Here is an 18,976-nt window from a genome sequence, read left to right on the forward strand (position 1 = left end):
TTGGATAGAATCAGAATAATTGGTGGTCCAAAACTCCAGTTGGTAACATCCAGTAGTGTGTAAAACATGGTGGTGGTGGTCATTCTTGTTTGGTTGTATAATTGGAGCCTTCTTACTAAACCTAGTGGTCACATGCATTGTTTTTGCAGGATTGGAGCACATGAATAAGAGAAGTTTAACTTTTCCCTCACCCCCTTCCCCATCTTCTCTGGACAGCAGTTAGGATTAGAAAAAAAAGGTGTAATTGCCAAGGAGCCAGTGGAGGTCACAGACTGGATCCAGCAATACCACCAGGCATTGCTGTGTGATTTCTTTAGAGTCTTGTAAGAAGATTGGTCACTTAATGCCAGACACTGTCTTATAATTATAATATTGTGTGTCTTTTTCATTAATTCATATATCTCTGTTTTCATAGTATAAATCCTTCCTCTGCTGTAAAGCAAACATTCATAATTTCACTCCTTCTTAAATTATAATCACGATTACAGTTGATCTTGCAATGCTAGGAAATATGAAAGACCTTATACTAAGTCAGACCTTTGGTTGTCTGCTTTGAGCTGTTCAAGGTGTCAGGCATATTTTTTCTCTCTAACTCTGATTCCTGAAAATTAGGTCCAGGACTTTAGGCATGCAAAACATGCACCTTATCAAAGAGCTATAGGCCCTCCCCTGTTTTGATTGTGTCTAACGTTGCAAGTGCCTCCCTGTCTTTACTAGAGCACTTCATTTAATAATTTATTAGCCATAATAAATGCTATTTTCTGAGAAAAATGCATTCTAATACATTCCATAGATCAGCCTGAGCCCTTTTTGTGTGTTTACTCAACAGACAAGGAGGAAGCATGCATTTGCCCCTGTTTCATTGCCCTCTGCATGGCGAGGTTGGTGGGTGGAAGAGAAGAGCCTCTACTCTCAGTGGAGCTTCTGCACTATCTAGTGTTCCAGATTGCATGAAGACTCTTAAAAGACAAAGGACGCTGTCCTCTTCAGACCATCACCCTTTTTGTGTAAAGAGCCACAAAACAAGAGATGGAGGGGGGAAGGGATACTACACCTCCTCCTCCTTGCACACTTCACAGTAAAAATACACTTGAACAGAATCCTAAATATGACTTCCTCTCCCTAAATATGAGGTGTTAGAAAGCTTTAAAAGAGAAAATGCTCTGTTCAGCTATACATACCTGTAGTGTAAAGCTTCTGTGTGAGAACTTTAAAAAAAGTATAGCATCCCAAAAGAATGTTTTAAATTAAGGAGCTAACATTGGCCTTCTCCAGACGGGCCCTTTGCGGCGTGTCCACAACATGCTAGGGTTGCCTCGGGGCGGTGCGTGCACATGCCCTGCAACCCTAGCACGTCATGCATGCACCGCCGTTACGCAGCGTCTTACACACGGCACGCGTAACCATTACGTCACAGCTGCGCAGCTTCCATACTGAGCTGCGCAGCTGCGACGTATATGTACCATCTTTGGCCGTTTTTTGGAGCTCCTTTTCTGCTGTGCAGCTGCGCCGCACAATTTGTATGCTGCGGCGCAGCTGTGCAACAGAGAGAGGTGCCGAGGAGGCGCCTTTTCTGGGCGGTCTGTACCCCGCCAACATTTGGAAAAGGGATGAAGATAATACAGTATATATATCTTCATCCAAAGTGGGTTCCAGTGCGTGATACCTCTTACCAAAGCCAGCAGGTAAAGTGAGATGACTACCTTTGGTAGCATGTATAAGGCAAGAAATAGCTAGATATTTAATGTATTGCTTTTTGTATTTTTACTGCCAAGAAAAGGGAGAACTGCTTGTGAGATTTTTCTGCCTCAGGTTCCAAAGTAACTTGTCTTGCTTTGGTACTTTGCACGTTGACTTGGAGGGAAAGAGGTGAGAATGGATTTTATTCCTATATCTCAAGCAACAAATCATTTGGGGCTGTCTCATTCAATTCCATGCCATACATGAGCCTTCATTTTATTGCAAACTGCCCTGAGATCCTATACTATCAGAGATCCTATTTACTAGATCTTCCTAATAATAGAAATTAATTGGTTATAATGGATTGTACTACTGTTTTAGAAGATTCAGTGCTGAAAGGTTTGTGCATGCTAGGGATCTTGAGGGAAATGGAAAGGGCTTTTTCTGTGGCAGAACTATGGCTTTGCAACTCCTTAAATAAATTAGAATAGCTTCATCTTTTTGTTAATTTTATGTTCTATTCAATCTGTGAATGACTGTGTAATTACTTTACTAGTACCAGAGTAAGACATGTTGAGGCTTTAAGCTATGTCAGCTTTAAGAAGGCTCATAGAGATACACCTCAGTTTATTCTCATAATTATGTAAAACTTGAAATTTAGCATTTTTTGTTTGTATTTACAGGCCTCTCATATGCTCAGGCTCTAAGTTATACCTTACTTGTCCATGAATACTTGTTTTTTAAAATGGTTATCTGATCTTGTTTATATTGCTTTGACATTTTTAAATTGTATGTCTTATTGGAGGATTTTATATGGCTGAAGGGGCAGCCTCTAAATAATTGTATTTATAGTTGCATGCCCATACATATGTATAAATTAAACTAACATCATGATTAGACATGTACAGCATATGTCTTCTGGAAAGCAAAAATCTCCATTGATCTTGCTGTACATTCCTTTTTCTCCAGTGCTGTTTTGACTTTTGCTGTCTGGCTCAGTAGAAATTAGCCATGCCTGTGTGTATCTAGGGCTGTACATAAATGGGACTGTGTATTAGAGTTGCCTCTAATACAGTGAAGTCAACTTCATGCATAGCTACAAAACAATGAGGGTAATTTCTGGCTTAATTACTAAGATCTGTTGCATGTCTGTATAATGCAAGTAGTTCTTTACTTGCACATTAAAGAGAGATTTCTGTAATGTTGCAGCAGTTCAGAAATCTTGAGTAATGTGATTTATTGTTCAGGGGAATGACAGTGTTACATTTTAGGGAGAAAATGTGTTTTGGCATACAGCCTGAAGAAAGCATGACCTTAATTATAGCTATTCCTTTTCTTATTTCTGGTTGTTGTGCTGTAACCTAAACCTGTGATGCAAACTCATCTGTGGTCCCTTGGTCAGACCCTTGGTCAGACCCTTAATCCCTGAATTCCTTGTTCATCCTTTTTACTTCTAAGGAATATATGAGAAATGGGATGAACTTTCCAATATTTTACTTTCTTTCTCTATAGATAATCTGATCAAAGCCATCCTGTCAGCAACCAAAGATTACCGCCTTACTCCAGCCCTTGACAGGTAAGTAGATAGTTCTGAGAGGCTGAAGAAAACTGCCTATAAATTCTTTGTGATTGCTTTGAAAGAAAATGAGGACTTGGGAAAAGTGCTCCTATTCCAGTCCATAGTGTATGTGAAATAGGGCTCCTGGGTTTTTTGACACCTTCCGAATATTTATTTATTTTACTTGATATTACAACCTGCTTGATTGGCTTCAAAATAAATAACAAGCTATCTTTCAACAAGTGCATTAACTTGTCACAGCTTCCCCTGAAGTGTGACGGTATGGCAAGAGGCTTCTACAGTGTTCTGTTCAAATAAAAATGAAAGGTTCAGCTTGTTCTCAGTAATATGCCCTCTGCTAAATCTATTTTTTAATATCTGTAGGGCAGTAAATCTGGTGATAAGACTGATTATGGGATTTTTTTTAACCAGGCTCTGGTAGGGCTTAGCTGATGATGGATACATGTTCATGGGCATAATACACTTGGAGATACTTATGTGTGGATGGATGTTCAGATGCACTAACTGTTCAAGAGCCCCAAAAGGTTACTTTTTTGCTGTTTGGTATGTTGGCTATAGGATTCTGGCAATTGTAGTCAGAAAAAGGAGTGTTTCCAAGCTCTACACCTTTCCCCTTTGTCTTCTAGTAGTGAGTGTACAGCATGCTTTGCTTTTGTAATCGTCAGCAAACTTAGTGGTACATGGTGGAACTGAATATTGAATTGTCGTGGTCTAATGCTGGCTTCCCACTATTTTCTGGCTCTCTATCCCCCCCCCCCCGACCTTTTAGTATTCCACTGAGGTATGCCCATCTTCTTAGTGTCATGCCATAGTTTGCCATATTTTCTTTTCTGTAGCTAATTTTAGTACTTAAGGTGTCTAGCTAAAGATAACCCATGTTTTAAATTCAAGATTTTGACCTAATTAAAATATTAGTCCCAGCTAGAGTTGACCCATTAAGTGAGTGGAACTTACATAAGTGTTGATGTATCACACTGCCATTCTTTTAGTAAATTTAATCTAATTGGAACTAGCAATTGGCCAAAATGGGAATAACTAGCTTCTTTACCCTTGTAACAAAATATGAGAATTTTCCTAGAACTAGAATGTGTTTGGCAGAGTTTGGACTGATGCAAGTGAAAATGACAGGAAAGGCTCAAGAAGGTGAGGAATTATAGTTGCAGGAACAGAGATAGAAGGTGTGGACAGTAAAATATTCTATTCTATAAAAGAAAGTAACTTCAACATGGGTGTTGGAATGTGGCCATTTTTGATTAATGGATTTTCAAGCTTTTTCCTGATGTTTGACTTAAGTAAGGTGTTAAGTTGTTCGCATGTAACTTTCCATAAAATCAGAAGACTTCTTATCCTTTTTTTTTTTTACAGGGTGGGTACAAGGATGAGTTAAATCAATACTGTAAATCAATCTGCATATTATAAGTGTCATTGAAATGATGTGATTGGATTGCAATTTTCCAGTGATGTAGGAAGCCTTTTCTTTGCTCTTCAGCCAAAAATCCAGTCAGCATCTTATTTGCCCAGGAGTATTTCCAAGTGTCTGCCTTATTTCAGATGTGTCTGTTTTATGCAGCTCTAGCCTAGTTTACAAGCAGTCTGCTATTGTGTTATACTTTCTAACCTAGCTTTTACACTCCTTTGAGGCACACTATAAAGTTTCCCTAGACATATTTTAATTTGTGGCATCCCACAGCACCCCCACTTCCCCTTTCTTAATGCTGGAGGGATTGACTGTAATCCCAAATTGCCTGGTCTGTGGGATTTCATTTCCAAATAGTTATGCAGAGACCATTTCTTCCCACAATATTTTTTTAAAAATACTTTACAGAGTGGTGAGTATAGCAGGAGGAAGGCTAGAGTTAAGGGAGTGGCCCATGTATTGCATAGGCAGTTTCTATTCAACCTGTCATTTTTTCCAGCCTCTAATCTGTCAGTTTCTGTGGAACTTCCAAATGAAGACCTGAAAGTTGCATTCTTGCTGTCCTGGGCAGCAAAAATCTGCCAAAGAAAAGGGCAACCTGTGAGCTGAGTCTGCATTTCTTTCTAGACTCATATTAGCAAACCTAAGTTTGTGTATTGTTTGACTTCTGAACTACCAGGAATCTCTGATATCCTCTGCTGATGAGAAAATATTGAAGGATCTGACACTAGCAATTTTAGCTTTTCAAAAAGGATGAGATTGTATTTTTTAAATATTATTTATTACATTTCTATTCCACTTTTCATCAGTGTTGAGAAAGACAACATTTATTGCCCCTCACTCTCATTTTATCACAATAATCCTGTGAATTCAGTTACATTAAAGGAGAGTGGCTGGCCCATGTTCAGCTAGTGAGCTTTATATCTATGTAAGGATTTGAACCTAGGTCTCCTTTGTTCTTATGCTCTGTGCTGTACTGTTCCTCAGATACCATTGCTTTCAAATGAAGTAGCTATTTGTGTGATAGGGTCTGGTCAAATGTTTCTTCCAGATCTCTGAGAAAAGGACAAGGAGAAATAGCTTAAATACCAGAGGAGTGATCCATATCTATCATTGAGATTAATCAAATGAAAGCAAAATAACCTTAACCATCTATTTCACTAGAATGTTAAAAGTCCTTTTAAAGCAGCAGTCCATTTGGTTCTTCAGTGTTTCTTAGAGCTTTATAGCTGGGTAATTCTCTAAGGATTTACTGAAAGCTAGCCTCACATGGCCCTTATGCTCCCTGCTTGGAGGGTGGGTGGGGTGGCTGTTTCAGAGGGAGGCTCCACTGGGTTCTTAAAATGCCAGGCAGCTGCAGCTTTGCCAAACGTCTGCTGAAGTACAGTAGGCCAGTCTCTCAGTGTTTCTGAATCTTATACTTATTGACCCCCCCCCCCCCCATAACTGTCATTTTGCCAGTCATGATTATCAGCATACAATTGGTTCCTGTCCCTGCATGTTTGGGAAAGCTGACATATAAAATCATGCCTTACTATGCATGATTAAATAGCATTTGATTAAGCAGTTACTAATTTCCTGAGCAAAAAGCGATTAACCTGTACTCAGTTTCACAGTTTAATATGAAAGTAGAAACTTTCCCCTTGCAGTTGTTGTTTCATTCGGAAATGAAACATTTTATTAGGTATTTAAATGCAAGGATTTTACTGTGAGCCAGTAAGCCTAAGATATGATGAGAACTGTTCCTTCCTTGACTGCTTATGTTGCTATGCTCCCTGTACTATAAAGTGTCAGTCTGTTATTGTGAATTAATAGAGTACAGCCTCTTGATTATTCTTGCAGTGCCTGGATCAGATCTTGACCAGATGCAGCTCGCTGCTTGTGGTTTTGCTGTTTAACCAACTTCTCTGTGTTTCTTCTTCAGTCTCGGTTGCCGACGATGCATTATTGTGGGAAACGGTGGCATTCTAGCAAACAAGTCGCTGGGCTTGAAAATTGATGATTATGACATTGTTATCAGGTGAGTTGCTTGGGCTAGGAGAGAGAATGTTATGTTATGTGCTTCTTTTCCCATTTAAGATGTCATCATATAGACTGAACAATGAGTTGCTATAGTTCACATCATGAGGAATAATAATAATAATAATTTGTTTTATTTATATACCGCTATTCCAAAGATCATAGCGGTGAACAGCAAGTAAGCTAATTAGCAATAATATAGCATGAAGTTATTCATAAACTTTTTGAATCTTTGAATGGTTTATTCCTTCTTCAGTATTAGAAATGCCTATCTGCTTGAGATCTATAAACCTGTTTTCTGTCTTCACGGTGGTGGTAGTCTGAATGCTGCAAAATAAATTGCTTTAAAAATGGTATTGGGGAAAATGTGTTGGGCATCCTTGGTTAGCCATGTATTTGTTATTGTTAGGAGCTGCTGCAGAGTGTGAACTCTTTAGTGGGAGGAGAGTTGAGAGAAATAATGAGCTATGTCCTCCTACTTTGCTGTGGCCACAAAGAATGATTATAAGGGCAGAGTTGAGACCATCTTTCTGTACCACATTTGTTGCCTGTGTAACTCTTGCTAGGAATTAGGTTCGGCTTATAAGGCAATAAATGGAAAAGCTTCAAGGCTTTGCTGAGGAACCAACTGTGAATTTTCCCCCCCTTCAAGTCAATTTTGCCATGGGATTCTTGGGAAGGAGTCTTGGCAAGGGGCTATGCATAAGATTACACATCTTGTCATGTCATTTTGAAGCCCACATGCCCTTGTTTTTAATGTTTTCATATCAGACTACTTTTTCTTAATGTGGGAGACACTAAGGGTGGGGATTCTCACTGGTTGTAGGGAAGAGACAAAATGGCAACTTCAAAAATTAAACTCATTAAGATGTTTGGATGTATGAATGAAGAGTAAGGGTTGGCCCACTGCAATAAACCCTTTTACTTGCTTAGCCACATGGGAGTAGCATGGGGAGAGATGTTCCACATCATATGTCTTGTCTAGCAACTAACCTGGGTGTTATAGCTCCCTTTAGGTCCAAGACATGAAAACATCAATGAGGTAGAAGGGCAACTTTTAGCATTAATCTATTTTAAACATAAAAGCAGTCATCTGCTTTTGAATTTTCACTTGGCCAACATAAAAAAGAGTGAATAATTACCCAGTATGTCTACTGGAAACTTTATATTTATATAGCTTTTTATTGCCACTAGGTCATTTTGAAGATGTATTTATATTTAACCCTTTTGAATAGGAGTAGCTATATCTCCTCTTTCAAGTCAACTGCTGCTTCTTTGTGGTCTCTGTTATTCCCAGGAACATGTTATCTGTGCCTGCACAGTGCATCATTCAGAACCCTCTAGAGCAGTGGTTCTCAAACTCCCCCCCCCCTTTTGCATCTCATGTGTGTGTTGCCCGCCTCTCGACATGGGTTCTTGGTATCAGCAGGGAGTTGATTCCAGTCCTCACCAGCAGATACCAAAAAAATAAATTAAAAAAAATGTAGATGCTCAAGCATTATTTATAATTTAAATTTACCTGTATTTGAGCAGCCAGGCTGAAGAGCAGTCTCGGGGCAGTGAGGTAGGCTGTGGAGACGATGCCTGGGGACCAAAGACCCATTCTTCCTGCCTCTGTTGTGATTTGACACAACAGTGTCCTGCTTTGGGAATTAAGAGGAGGAAGAATCCCTGGATTTTGCCTGCACTCCACTCAAGAAGCTAGAAGCTGCTGTCTCCCACTCACACACCAGCCTTCTGCTTTGGGACTTACAAAGCTGGTGTCTCTTGCGTAACACTTGTGTGCAGTGGGCAAAAAAGGGTAAAAAATAGAGCTGGGTTAAAATATCCTTTTCTCTGCATTGCCTATGAGACAGGCTTTCTCTTCAACTCTCCTCAAGCTCTGAAACTTCTCTGTCGATTTTGTTGGGGAAACTGGATTTTAAGCCACCTCTGTTTTATACCATTTTCCTCCCACTGCCCAAGCACAGCTCTGCATTACCTATGAGGCAGAAGACCCTATTTTCAGAGATATCCAACACAACACTCTGACTCTGCCTCCCTTCTAATGCTTTCTGTGCCTAATGCAGTCATGCATTATTCCTAGTCAACACTGTTGTCAATACCATCCACTTCAGTGAAGTTATACAGCATTGGGTACTTGATTCTAGAATTGTCTGGTTGCTGCAGATTCCAAAACCAAATTTGATTATAGTGGACACTGCACATCCAAGTCCTCTCAGAAAATGCACACAACCTCTGTTGATTACGAGGGTAGTAAGCTGGATGTAATGAGAAGGAATGTCTATTCCATCATATCCTTCCTCAGCCACATGGCTAATTATAGCTCCTGTGTGGGTGCTTATTGGAAATTCATTGGGAAAAATATTCCCATATTTTGACAAACTTTCTGAGCATGACAGAAGGGCTCTTTCTGTTCTCAAGGGGGAAACTCACTCTCTTGCTGAACAAAAAAAATCCAGATGGCAAAGCATGCTGTGGGTTGAACTGGCAAGACTGTTGCAAATGCAATTGCAATTTATCAACATGCCTGGTTCCAGTCCTCAAGTCTTTCCACCACTGCCACGTCCATGATTGAAGACCTGCCTTTTGATGAGGTTGGGCTGTTGCATTCTGACAGTGACCCCAAATTGGAACACAGCCATAAAATGAGGACCACGGCAATAAAGTTTGGTTTCTAATCTCAGTATAATTACTCCTCCCCTACGAGATCTTACATGTAAAAATATACTCCAAACTACTGTCATCACTGCAGCCCCAGATTTACTAACAGCATTTACTAACAATAACAACAATATTTACTAACAATAACAACAACAAACTTGTAGTGGCATGCTCACTGAAGTGGTGGATGATCTTGAGACTATGTCCCAAAGGGAATGCCATTTTTTCTTCCCCAGCCCACTGTGACAGTCACTAGTGATGTACCCCTAGAGGAGTGGGGAGCACATTCTGCCAGTTGAATAGGCAGATGTCATTGGTTAGAGTGGCTTTTCACATCTATGCCCATGAATTCCTGGCTATGTTGAAAGCCTTTTGGGCCTTCAAAATGCTTCTTCAAGGAAATGTTGTTCAGGTAGTCTTGAACAACAAAACCATAGTCTTCTACCTAAACAAAGGGGAACACAATTACTGTATATACTGATGTATATGTCTAGAAATTTAAATCAAAAAATTAACCCCAAAAACCTAAGTCGACTTATCCATGGGTCAATGTAAGTATTGTATCTTAACTCTTATTTAAAAGGAGGAACCATCGCCTTGTGAAAGGCAAGAGTATAATCTGTCCTGGAAGCACCGACCACCTTTTCTCTCTCATCTATCCAGCTTTAAGAGTGAGTGGCAAGAGTTATGGCTAATGGAATTTTTTGACATTCTTGACATTGTTTTCCTTTCCTTCATCCTTTAGATCCTTTACTATATGCCCCTAGATTTTACCCTCGACTAATCATGGGTCATATCAAAATCCATAATTTTGGCCCCCAAACTTGCCCTCAACTTATAATAAGATCGACTTATAGTTGCTTATATATGGTAGACACCCTTCTCTGTTTCTCGATCAAGTTACGGGATTGGTGCATTCGAAAGAATATTCTGTTTTCTGCTATTCACTTGTGAGGGAAAGGAAACTCTCTTGTGGACACCTTGAACCAAGTACTAGTGTCCTTTCACAAATGGAAGCTACACATGGGCACCCTTCAGACCATCTTCTGGAGGTGGGGAGTGCTGGCCATCAGCCTTTTTTCATACCACTTCAGAACAGGCAATGCAGCATCTTCTGCTTAAGAGGTTTGAGACACAAGACAGAGATTCAACAAGACAGAGTCAGGAGCTTATTGATCACCCTGTGATTGGCAAGGCAGCCATGGTTTGCCCCTCTTCTGCCCCTCTCCAAAGTCAATATCTCAGGCCTCTACTACTTCTAGACCTGTTGACACTCAACGATGGCAGGATGAAACATACAGATCTTCAAATGATAAAGCCCACAGCTTGGAGGATATTCCTGTGATTCCTTTGCCTGACTCAGACACGTTAAGGCTGCAGCCTAGAGGCCATCCACTCAGCACTTGTACACCTATATGTGGGCTACATTTTCTGAATTTCTTTATTTGAAAGGGGTCTCTTCTAAGGTTGCCAGTGTCACCCACATACTGGACTTTTTGGTTTCCCTATTTTCTAAAGATTTGTCCCTGCTTTCCATCACATGTTACCTGACAGCAATAGCCTGACACCTCCAGTGTGTCAACAAGGCTTCTTGCTTCTTGAATCTGATGGTTAAGGAGTTTTTCAAAGGTTATAAAAATGTACATCAATCTGTGCTAGAACCAATTCTCAGTGGATTCTACAACTGGTCCTCTTTCAACTGCCCAGGACACCTTTCAAGCCGAAGGCTACTCATCTGGAAAACAGTTTTTCTAGTAGTAGTTAGATCCACCAGAATTGCTAGTGAGCTCTGTGTCTTACAGGTGGATCAGCTTTACCTACACTTTCATGGGGATCAGATGGTACTGCAATGAGACATTTCTTTTCTGATGAAAATTGTGTCTGCCTTTCATCTAAATCAAGACATTAAAGTTAGGAAAATCATGTGTGGTCATTTTTTAAAAAAAAATGTTCAGTTGTAAAATTGCTTTTGCACTTTTTCCAGTAATTGTTCAAAGTCTTTGCTGTTTTCTACTAGTAATATGGTGTTATCTGCGTATCTTAAATTGTTGATGTTTCTTCCTCCAATTTTCATACCTCTTTCCTCTGAATCTAATCCTGCTATATGTATGCATATAATATGTTCAGCATGTAAGTTAAACAGATAGGGTGATAAATGCAGCCTTGCCAATTGGAAACCATTCAGTTTTTCCATATTCTGTCCTGATGGTAGTTTCTTGTCCTGAGTACACATCAGGACAATCAAATGTTGTGACACACCAATTTCTTTAAGAGCAATCCATAGTTTTTCATGATCTGTTCTACACAATCAAAGCCTTTGCTGTAAAGCACAGGCTGATTTTCTCCTGAAAATCTTTGATGAGCACCTTTACCCAATGTATGTTTGCATGATCCTAGTGCCTCTTCCTTTCCTTAATCCAGCTTGGACAATGGGTATTTCTTGTCCTATATATGGTAAAATTCTTTGTTGTAGAATTTGAGCATCACTTTGCATACATGAGAGATCTGGTGGTTACTGCAGTCACTGGTGTCCCCTTTCTTGGGGATTGGAATGTATATTGAATGTTTCCAATTTGTGGGCCATTGTTTTGTTTTCTATATTCATTTATGGGTTTTAGTTAGAACTAGAGTAGATTCTATCTCTGTAACCTGAAGCTATTGATAGTCCATCTGTTCCTGGTGCTTATTTTTTATTTCTCCTAGGTGCTCTGAGTGCATCTTCCACTTCACTTTCTAAAATTGTTGGCTTTTCTTCAAATATTTTTTTCTTGAATTAGTCTGTCATCCTTTCATCTCTTTTATATAGTTTTCCAGTGTATTGTTTCTATTGTCTTTTTCTTTCTAGTTGGTCATGTAATATGTTTCTCTGCTGGTCATAAAACACCCCCAGTTTGGGTTTTAATTCTCCCTTTGATTTCCTGGATCTTGAGGAAGTGGTCTCTTGTTCTTCCTTCATGTTGTAATTTCTATTTCTTTACATTAATTATTATAGTAGTCCTCTTTGTCCCTGCACACAAGTCACTGAACAGTTGCATTCACAGTTCTGACTCTATTTCTGTCCCCTTTTAATTTTGCTTCTTTTCTGTCTTTAACTACTTCAAGAGTTTCATCTGTCATCCATTAACACTTCTCTTTCTTTTTGACTGCAGAAAATGTATTTTTGCACTCCTCCCTGACAATATCCCTGGCTTTAGTCCAGAGTTGTTCTGGTTTCCACTCAGTTAGGCTTACTAGCACAAATCTATTTTTTTTTTTTTACATTATCTTTAAATTCTGTGGAAATGTTCTTCAGGTTGCATTTTGACCCAATGGTTGGTTTAACAGGAGTGGGAGCCAGAAGAACTCTGGATTGAAGTTAAGGACATGTTATTTTTTAATCTTAATTCTATTTTTTTATATATATTAGCAGTTAATGCCACAATCTGGTCCTGTTCTTGTTTTTGCAGAGAGAATGGAGAATGCTTCCAGTATGCAGTCTATTTTATTTCTGTATTGGCCAACAGGTGATGCTAATATATGCAGTCACCTCTTTGGTTGCCTGTGTTTGAGATGAACTAAACTGTTGACCTCACAAAATACAATCAGTTGATCTCCTGCTTCCTTTCTTGATCATAGGCCAAATTTTTCTACAGTCTTTGATTTTGCTGTTTCCTAGTTTTGTATTCCAATCACCTATGATTAACAAGAAGTTCTGTTTCAATGTGTGATAAATTTCCTTCTGGACTTCAGCAAAGTATCTTTCAATATTTCTTTTTCTACCTCTGTAGTTGGAGCATATACTTGGATTGTGGTTATATTGATGGATTTTCCCTGAAGTCTTATTGATATCATTTGGTCACACTTTGCATTATATTCTTTGACTGCTTTTACTACATCTCTCCTTTCTGTTAATGCTGCCCAATTCTCTTAGAATATCTAATTATCTAATTCAAAATGTCTCATTTCTGTCCAATTTAGCTAGCTCATCCCAATTATAGCAGTGTTCATACATTCCATTTCCTGTTTGACTATGTCTAGCTTCCCTTGGTTCACGCTTCTCACATTCCATGTTCCTATAATATGTATTGTACAGCTTTGGACTTTCCTTTCCTGGATTGTCTCATCATAGAATATTCATTGTAAAAGACATTCAAATGGGACTTACCATGCCTCCTTCTTCTCAGTACAGTATAGTCAGCCATCAGCATCCATGGATTCTTTATCCATGGATTCAACCATCCACAGCTTGAAAATATTTTTTTAAAAAATATAAATTCCAAAAAGCAAACCTTAATTTTGCCATTTTATATAAGGGACACCATTTTACTATGCCATTGTATTTAATGGTACTTGAATAGCCACAGATATTAGTATCCATGGGGGTCCTGGAACCAAACCCCAGAGGATACCAAGGATCCACAGCACTAACAAGTGTTAGAGAAGTCCTCTGCCAGTATCACCCACAACTACTTTTGCTGCCCAGTATCTGTTTGACACATTTAGTCTGGCTCCTCAGCAAAAGCCTATCTGACATGGGAGACCCTACCAGCAGCACTGCTGCCAGCAGAGACTTTTTCCTTACAGGAGCATGCAATCCCACCCAGATGGAAGGCTAGTGCCATTGGTGGGATCTTGTATGGTAGTCTAGCTAGCACAATCTTCTAATTATAATTAAACCACAAACTGAATAGCAGGTGAAATACACTATGTATGACTAGCTGTGGTGACATATATCAGTCTCAGCATTACAGCCTTAGTAGAGACTAAATGGTTAACAGCAGTTCAATATGTTGTAAGAAAAAAACAAGAAGATGTAAGAGGGATAAGAGTGGACAATGACAGTTTCCTTTGTATTTCTCTTGAGAATTGTGGCTGTTGCCTTAAAATGAATTCTGAGCTTTCCTTGGGCTGGTGGAAGAATAGATTTTTAGTGTTTGTTTGTTTGTTTCTTCATAGAAATCTAATTTGTTTACCACTTTCTACATTCAATGTGGGCAGTTTGCGGACTAAGCAGGGGAGCTCTACCCCCCATCATTTTGAGATGAGGTATCTCCCAGCTTGGTCCTCAAGCATCACTGACACTTAGTATACACGCACACAAACATGATCAAATGGGTAGGTGTAACCAATTCTAAATGTTTCAGTTTTAACTGTTTCAGACAGTTATGATCTCGTAGCTTATAACAGTGGTACTTTTATAAGTACTGTATTTAATTTAGCTTTTATTTTTGTCACCATTCCCAATTACATTCTGGAATAAACGCATCTCAGAGATCTTCTCTGGTTTTCCTGCAGGTTGAACTCTGCTCCAGTGAAAGGCTTTGAAAAAGATGTTGGTGGCAAGACAACAATGAGGATAACATACCCAGAAGGGGCCATCCAGAAACCAGAGCAGTATGAGAAGGACTCTTTGTTTGTGTTAGCAGGGTTCAAGTGGCAGGATTTCAAGTGGCTGAAGTACATTGTTTACAAGGAAAAAGTGGTAAGATAAGTCACTTTTCAAAGAGGAATTTGTGTAATTTCATGACTGTTTGCTGTAGTTAGGACTTCCAGTGCAGCACAATGCTGGGCAGTGCCTAAGTTTCTTGCACATACAGTTGGCCCTTGGTATTTATTGGGGTTGGTTCCAGGATCCCCCATGGATACCAAAATCTGTGAATGATCAAGTACCATTAAATGCAGTGGCATAGCAAAATGGTGTCTATTATATAAAATAGCAAAATCAAGGTTTACTCTTCAGAGTGTGTGTGTGTGTGTGTGTGTTTTCTAGCTGTGGATGCTAGAATCTGTGGATAAAGAATCCATGGATACAGAGGGCTAACTGTATCTGCTACTCTGGGCATTTCTATTTACGGTACCTCAGTTACACTAATATGAGTATATTCTCTAATCCAAGAATAACATGAGTGTACATACCTACTAAATTCAGTTGAAGCAGTTCAGATATTTGTGCAGACATGTGGGGTTGGAAGCCAGGTAACAAATGATTTAAAATGATACTGTAGAAAGGGCATCTGTTTTCAAGCTATCTTGTAGCAAGTTGTTATTGATAGAAATAAGACAGATAAATTAATCCATCAGCTATAGCTAGTAAATTCAAACAAATCAGGGAAGTTAGCTAGTCCATCAAGAGGCTCCGCATTTCTCAGCACAATACAGTCTGCACAGCCCATAGATGAGCAGATTCCACAGAGGGTTTTAATTAGTGCTTGCCATTAATGAGGAAATTCCAGACTTAGTCGTACTTGCATGTTTCATTCTAGACTTTTTGAGCTGCTTGAGGCATATGCAGCATATGCTGCACTGTGCACACATGGAGTGTATTTTATTACAGGCTGACATCTAAATTAACAAAAGGTTGGAGAAAGCAATGCTTTTAGTGTGGAGGTGTCAGCATTTTTTGATCTGTGTTACTGGATAAGGAGCCAGCAGAAAGATACTTTAGAATTTGCCAACCTCAGCTGAGACACTTCAGAAATAATTGGGCCAATTTGAGAACACAGGTCTGGTTTATGCAAACAAGATATCTAGTTGGTTGTATTCAAAGGTAGTTTTTTACCTTAGAATAATACTTTCATCTGCAGAGGGCTTTCCTTGAACATCTGGTTCATGTTGATAAAGGAGCCAAGTGAGGGCAAAGGTTTCCCAGAAAATACCTAGCTCCCAGGCTTTTCCCACTCTCAAGAGTAAAGCTGTACCTACTTTCACCAGTGGTTTGCCAAAAAGAGCAGCTTATGGAGCAAGTCCCTGAGGCATCAAGAAGCTGTCTTTATTAGTGAAAGTATGACAGTGAATGAGCACCAGCTTGCAAGTGCAGCCACGCTCAAGAGTTTCCTCATTGCAAAGGTGCGTCTAACACACAGTTCATAGGGTTAACTTTAGAGGTTGATAGGATGCAACTGTATTTCAGCAAAGAACAAGGAAAATTGGTGGCTTCCTCCTATGCACCAGGAGTGGATATCTATGGCCCCAAACAGACAAGCCAAAATAAAGCTGCTTCGGGTTACTTTGGAGGTATGCTCTTTCAATGATAAATGCGTACTAAGAGTCCAGAAGCTGCGCCAAAGCTGTGCTTTAGTCCTTAGGTGCGGCTTCCAGACTCTTGGGACGCATGCATCATTTAAACAGCATACCTCCAAAGTGACCCGAAGCAGCTTTATTTTGGCCTGTCTGTATAGGGCCTATGGTTCCCCCATATGCTCTTGAATTTAAGTTCCAAGCATCCTTCACAATTTGCTGTGCTGATATCTAATAATATCCAGAGGTCCACAGTTGCCAACTGTTGTCTTACACACAACAGTTGACCGCTAACTTGTGTTTATCACCAGGAGTAAAAACCACAAGGCTTACTGTGAGTTGGGATTGTTCTTCTCTCAGCCCTCACTAAAATGAGTTCTAGAGGCTTGAGTGGGGGGAATGAGTAGAATCAATTGTCCACCTTTTGTACAGCACAACCTGTGGTGTTGATTTTAATATTTAATAATTTAACTCTCTCTCTCAAGAGAGAGAATGAGGGTGAGTGAGTGAGTGAGTGAGTGAGTGAGCGAGCGAGCAAGCAAGCAAGCAAGCAAGCAGGGGTGTATAAATGGAGGAAATAGTTTCACTACATTGCATTTGGCCATAGCTGCCTGTGAAATCCCCTGAAAAGCAGTTTTGTTTTTTATACTTTCCTATGAGATTTCAGAGACACCTCACTACTGATGGTGAGTCCTTTCTTGGATGGGTGGTGACTATTAATATTATGTAAACAGGTGGGTTATAGTGTGTTAACAACATAAACTGCAACTAAGTTCTCTTGGTTGTATAACTCATCACCAGCTATGATTTTGTCTTGTTCATATTTACTTGAATGTGTGAGCTATCTGCTACTATCGAAAATCAGTGGGTGATCCAGATAGGTTAAAATTAATCCACTTTGACCTACATCAAAGAGGAAATGGGTACTTAAGATACTTAAGAATGAGTCACAACCACAGGTTAAGCAAGAGGAGAGCATAGGGAAAGGCAGAAGGCAGAGCTGTTAAACTGACTCCCTCCCTCCTGTTATATACACACAGGTACTGGAACAGAAATTCCCCTTTCCTCCCCCCCCTTTTCACCTTGTTCTAGCGAAGTGGTTTTCCAGGGCAAACTGAGAGGCATGTTCAGAGAGGAGCTATTATAAGTGTCATGAAAGTTTGTAAAAGGTTTCTAATCCTTTTATAAAACAATTGTCAAGCTGCTGCTGCTCTGTTACTTGTTCCCATTTCTGACACACAGAACATTAGTCTTCCTGAGTATGTTCATTTGCCTAAAAATAATTAAAATTTCTACTTTATAAGTACGCAGTGACCACCAATGAATACCTGGTGCCATAGGCTATATTTTAGAGGAAGGAATTGCCAAAACCTCATCTGCACATACCTGAGTATTCCTTGCCTAAGAAGACCCTATGAAATTAATGGGATTATCATAAGTCAACAGGTGATATAATAATAATAATAATAATAATAATAATAATAATAATAGGATTTATTTATATGCCTCCCAATCACTGGGAATCTGGGTGGCTTACAACAGAGGGGATAATAGACGGTTCCCTGCCTTCAGGCTTACAATCTAAAAAGACACGACATAAAAAGAGAAGGGAATGGTGAGGGGGGAGGGCATCAGGTCCAGCATTCTTCTTTCCCTCTAAGGCCTGGACCAAGGCAGATGGACTGGTGGGAGGACTCTTTTTCTTAATCGAGGCTGGGCCCGATGGCATTGGGCCTGTCCTTTCACTCCTTCCCAGGCCAGAAGATGCCAGTTGGAAGGAAGGAGGGGAGGGCTCTTCCACTTCAGGCCTGATGGCGTTGGGGCTGTCCTTTCACTCCCTCTGAGGCAAGAAGATGACAGTTGGAAGGAAGAAGGGGAGGGCTCTTCCTCTTCATGCCTGATGGCGTTGGGGCTGTCCTTTCACTCCCTCTGAGGCCAGAAGATGACAGTTGGTAGGAGGGAGGGGAGGGCTCTTCCTCTTCAGGCCCAATGGCGTTGGGCCTGTCCTTTCACTCCCTCTGAGGCCAGAAGATGACAGTTGGGGGGGGGGGCTCTTCCTTTTCAGGCCCGATGGCGTTGGGCCTGTCCTTTCGCTTCCTCTAAGGCCAGAAGTTAAAGTCACATATGCACACACTTTGTGCTTAAGTGTTTGGTTAATTTAGACCACTCCACAATACTTAATCTGGACACTCAGGGCTGAAACATACTGGCAGTAAGCGCCGACTTGGAGGCAGTGTGGGGGCATGGTGTTGTGATGACACATGCCCTGATGACACCCCCAAGTTGGCATCACACTGCCCGCCCAGCCAGAAAATGGACAGCGTTGAGGCATGCCGCACACTACAGAAGTGCAGAAGAGCTGCTGCCGCAATGGAAAGGGTGGCTTTTTTCCACCCCAAAAAGGAATTGCATTTTGCTGCTTCTTTTTGAGGTGGAAAAAAACTGGATTGGGGCTACGGCATGCGGTAGGGGCAGCATCAAGCCACCCCTTTAGGGCCATGTGTACTGGCCCTCAGTACCACATACAAGCTATTGTAGTGCCACACATCAAGCCGCCTCGATTGCATTTTGTAGAGAGGCAGGATATTATTATTATTATTATTATTATTATTATTATTATT

At 40.2% G+C, this 18,976-nt stretch overlaps 1 protein-coding gene across 10 annotated transcripts in view; it reads left to right on the top strand.

The window, feature by feature from the left end:
- Positions 1 to 18,976, top strand: part of ST3GAL3 (ST3 beta-galactoside alpha-2,3-sialyltransferase 3) — a 301,371-nt gene that overhangs the window by 184,517 nt on the left and 97,878 nt on the right. For all 10 annotated transcript variants that reach the window (XM_042462929.1, XM_042462928.1, XM_042462930.1 and 7 more), the window contains 3 exons: positions 3,193 to 3,256; positions 6,601 to 6,696; positions 14,634 to 14,820. In XM_042462929.1, coding sequence (XP_042318863.1) covers positions 3,193 to 3,256; positions 6,601 to 6,696; positions 14,634 to 14,820 — 347 coding nt within the window. The remainder of the gene's footprint in view (positions 1 to 3,192; positions 3,257 to 6,600; positions 6,697 to 14,633; positions 14,821 to 18,976) is intronic.

The sequence above is a fragment of the Sceloporus undulatus genome, chromosome 4 (assembly GCF_019175285.1).
Source record: "Sceloporus undulatus isolate JIND9_A2432 ecotype Alabama chromosome 4, SceUnd_v1.1, whole genome shotgun sequence".
NCBI classification, from domain to species: Eukaryota; Metazoa; Chordata; class Lepidosauria; order Squamata; family Phrynosomatidae; genus Sceloporus; species Sceloporus undulatus.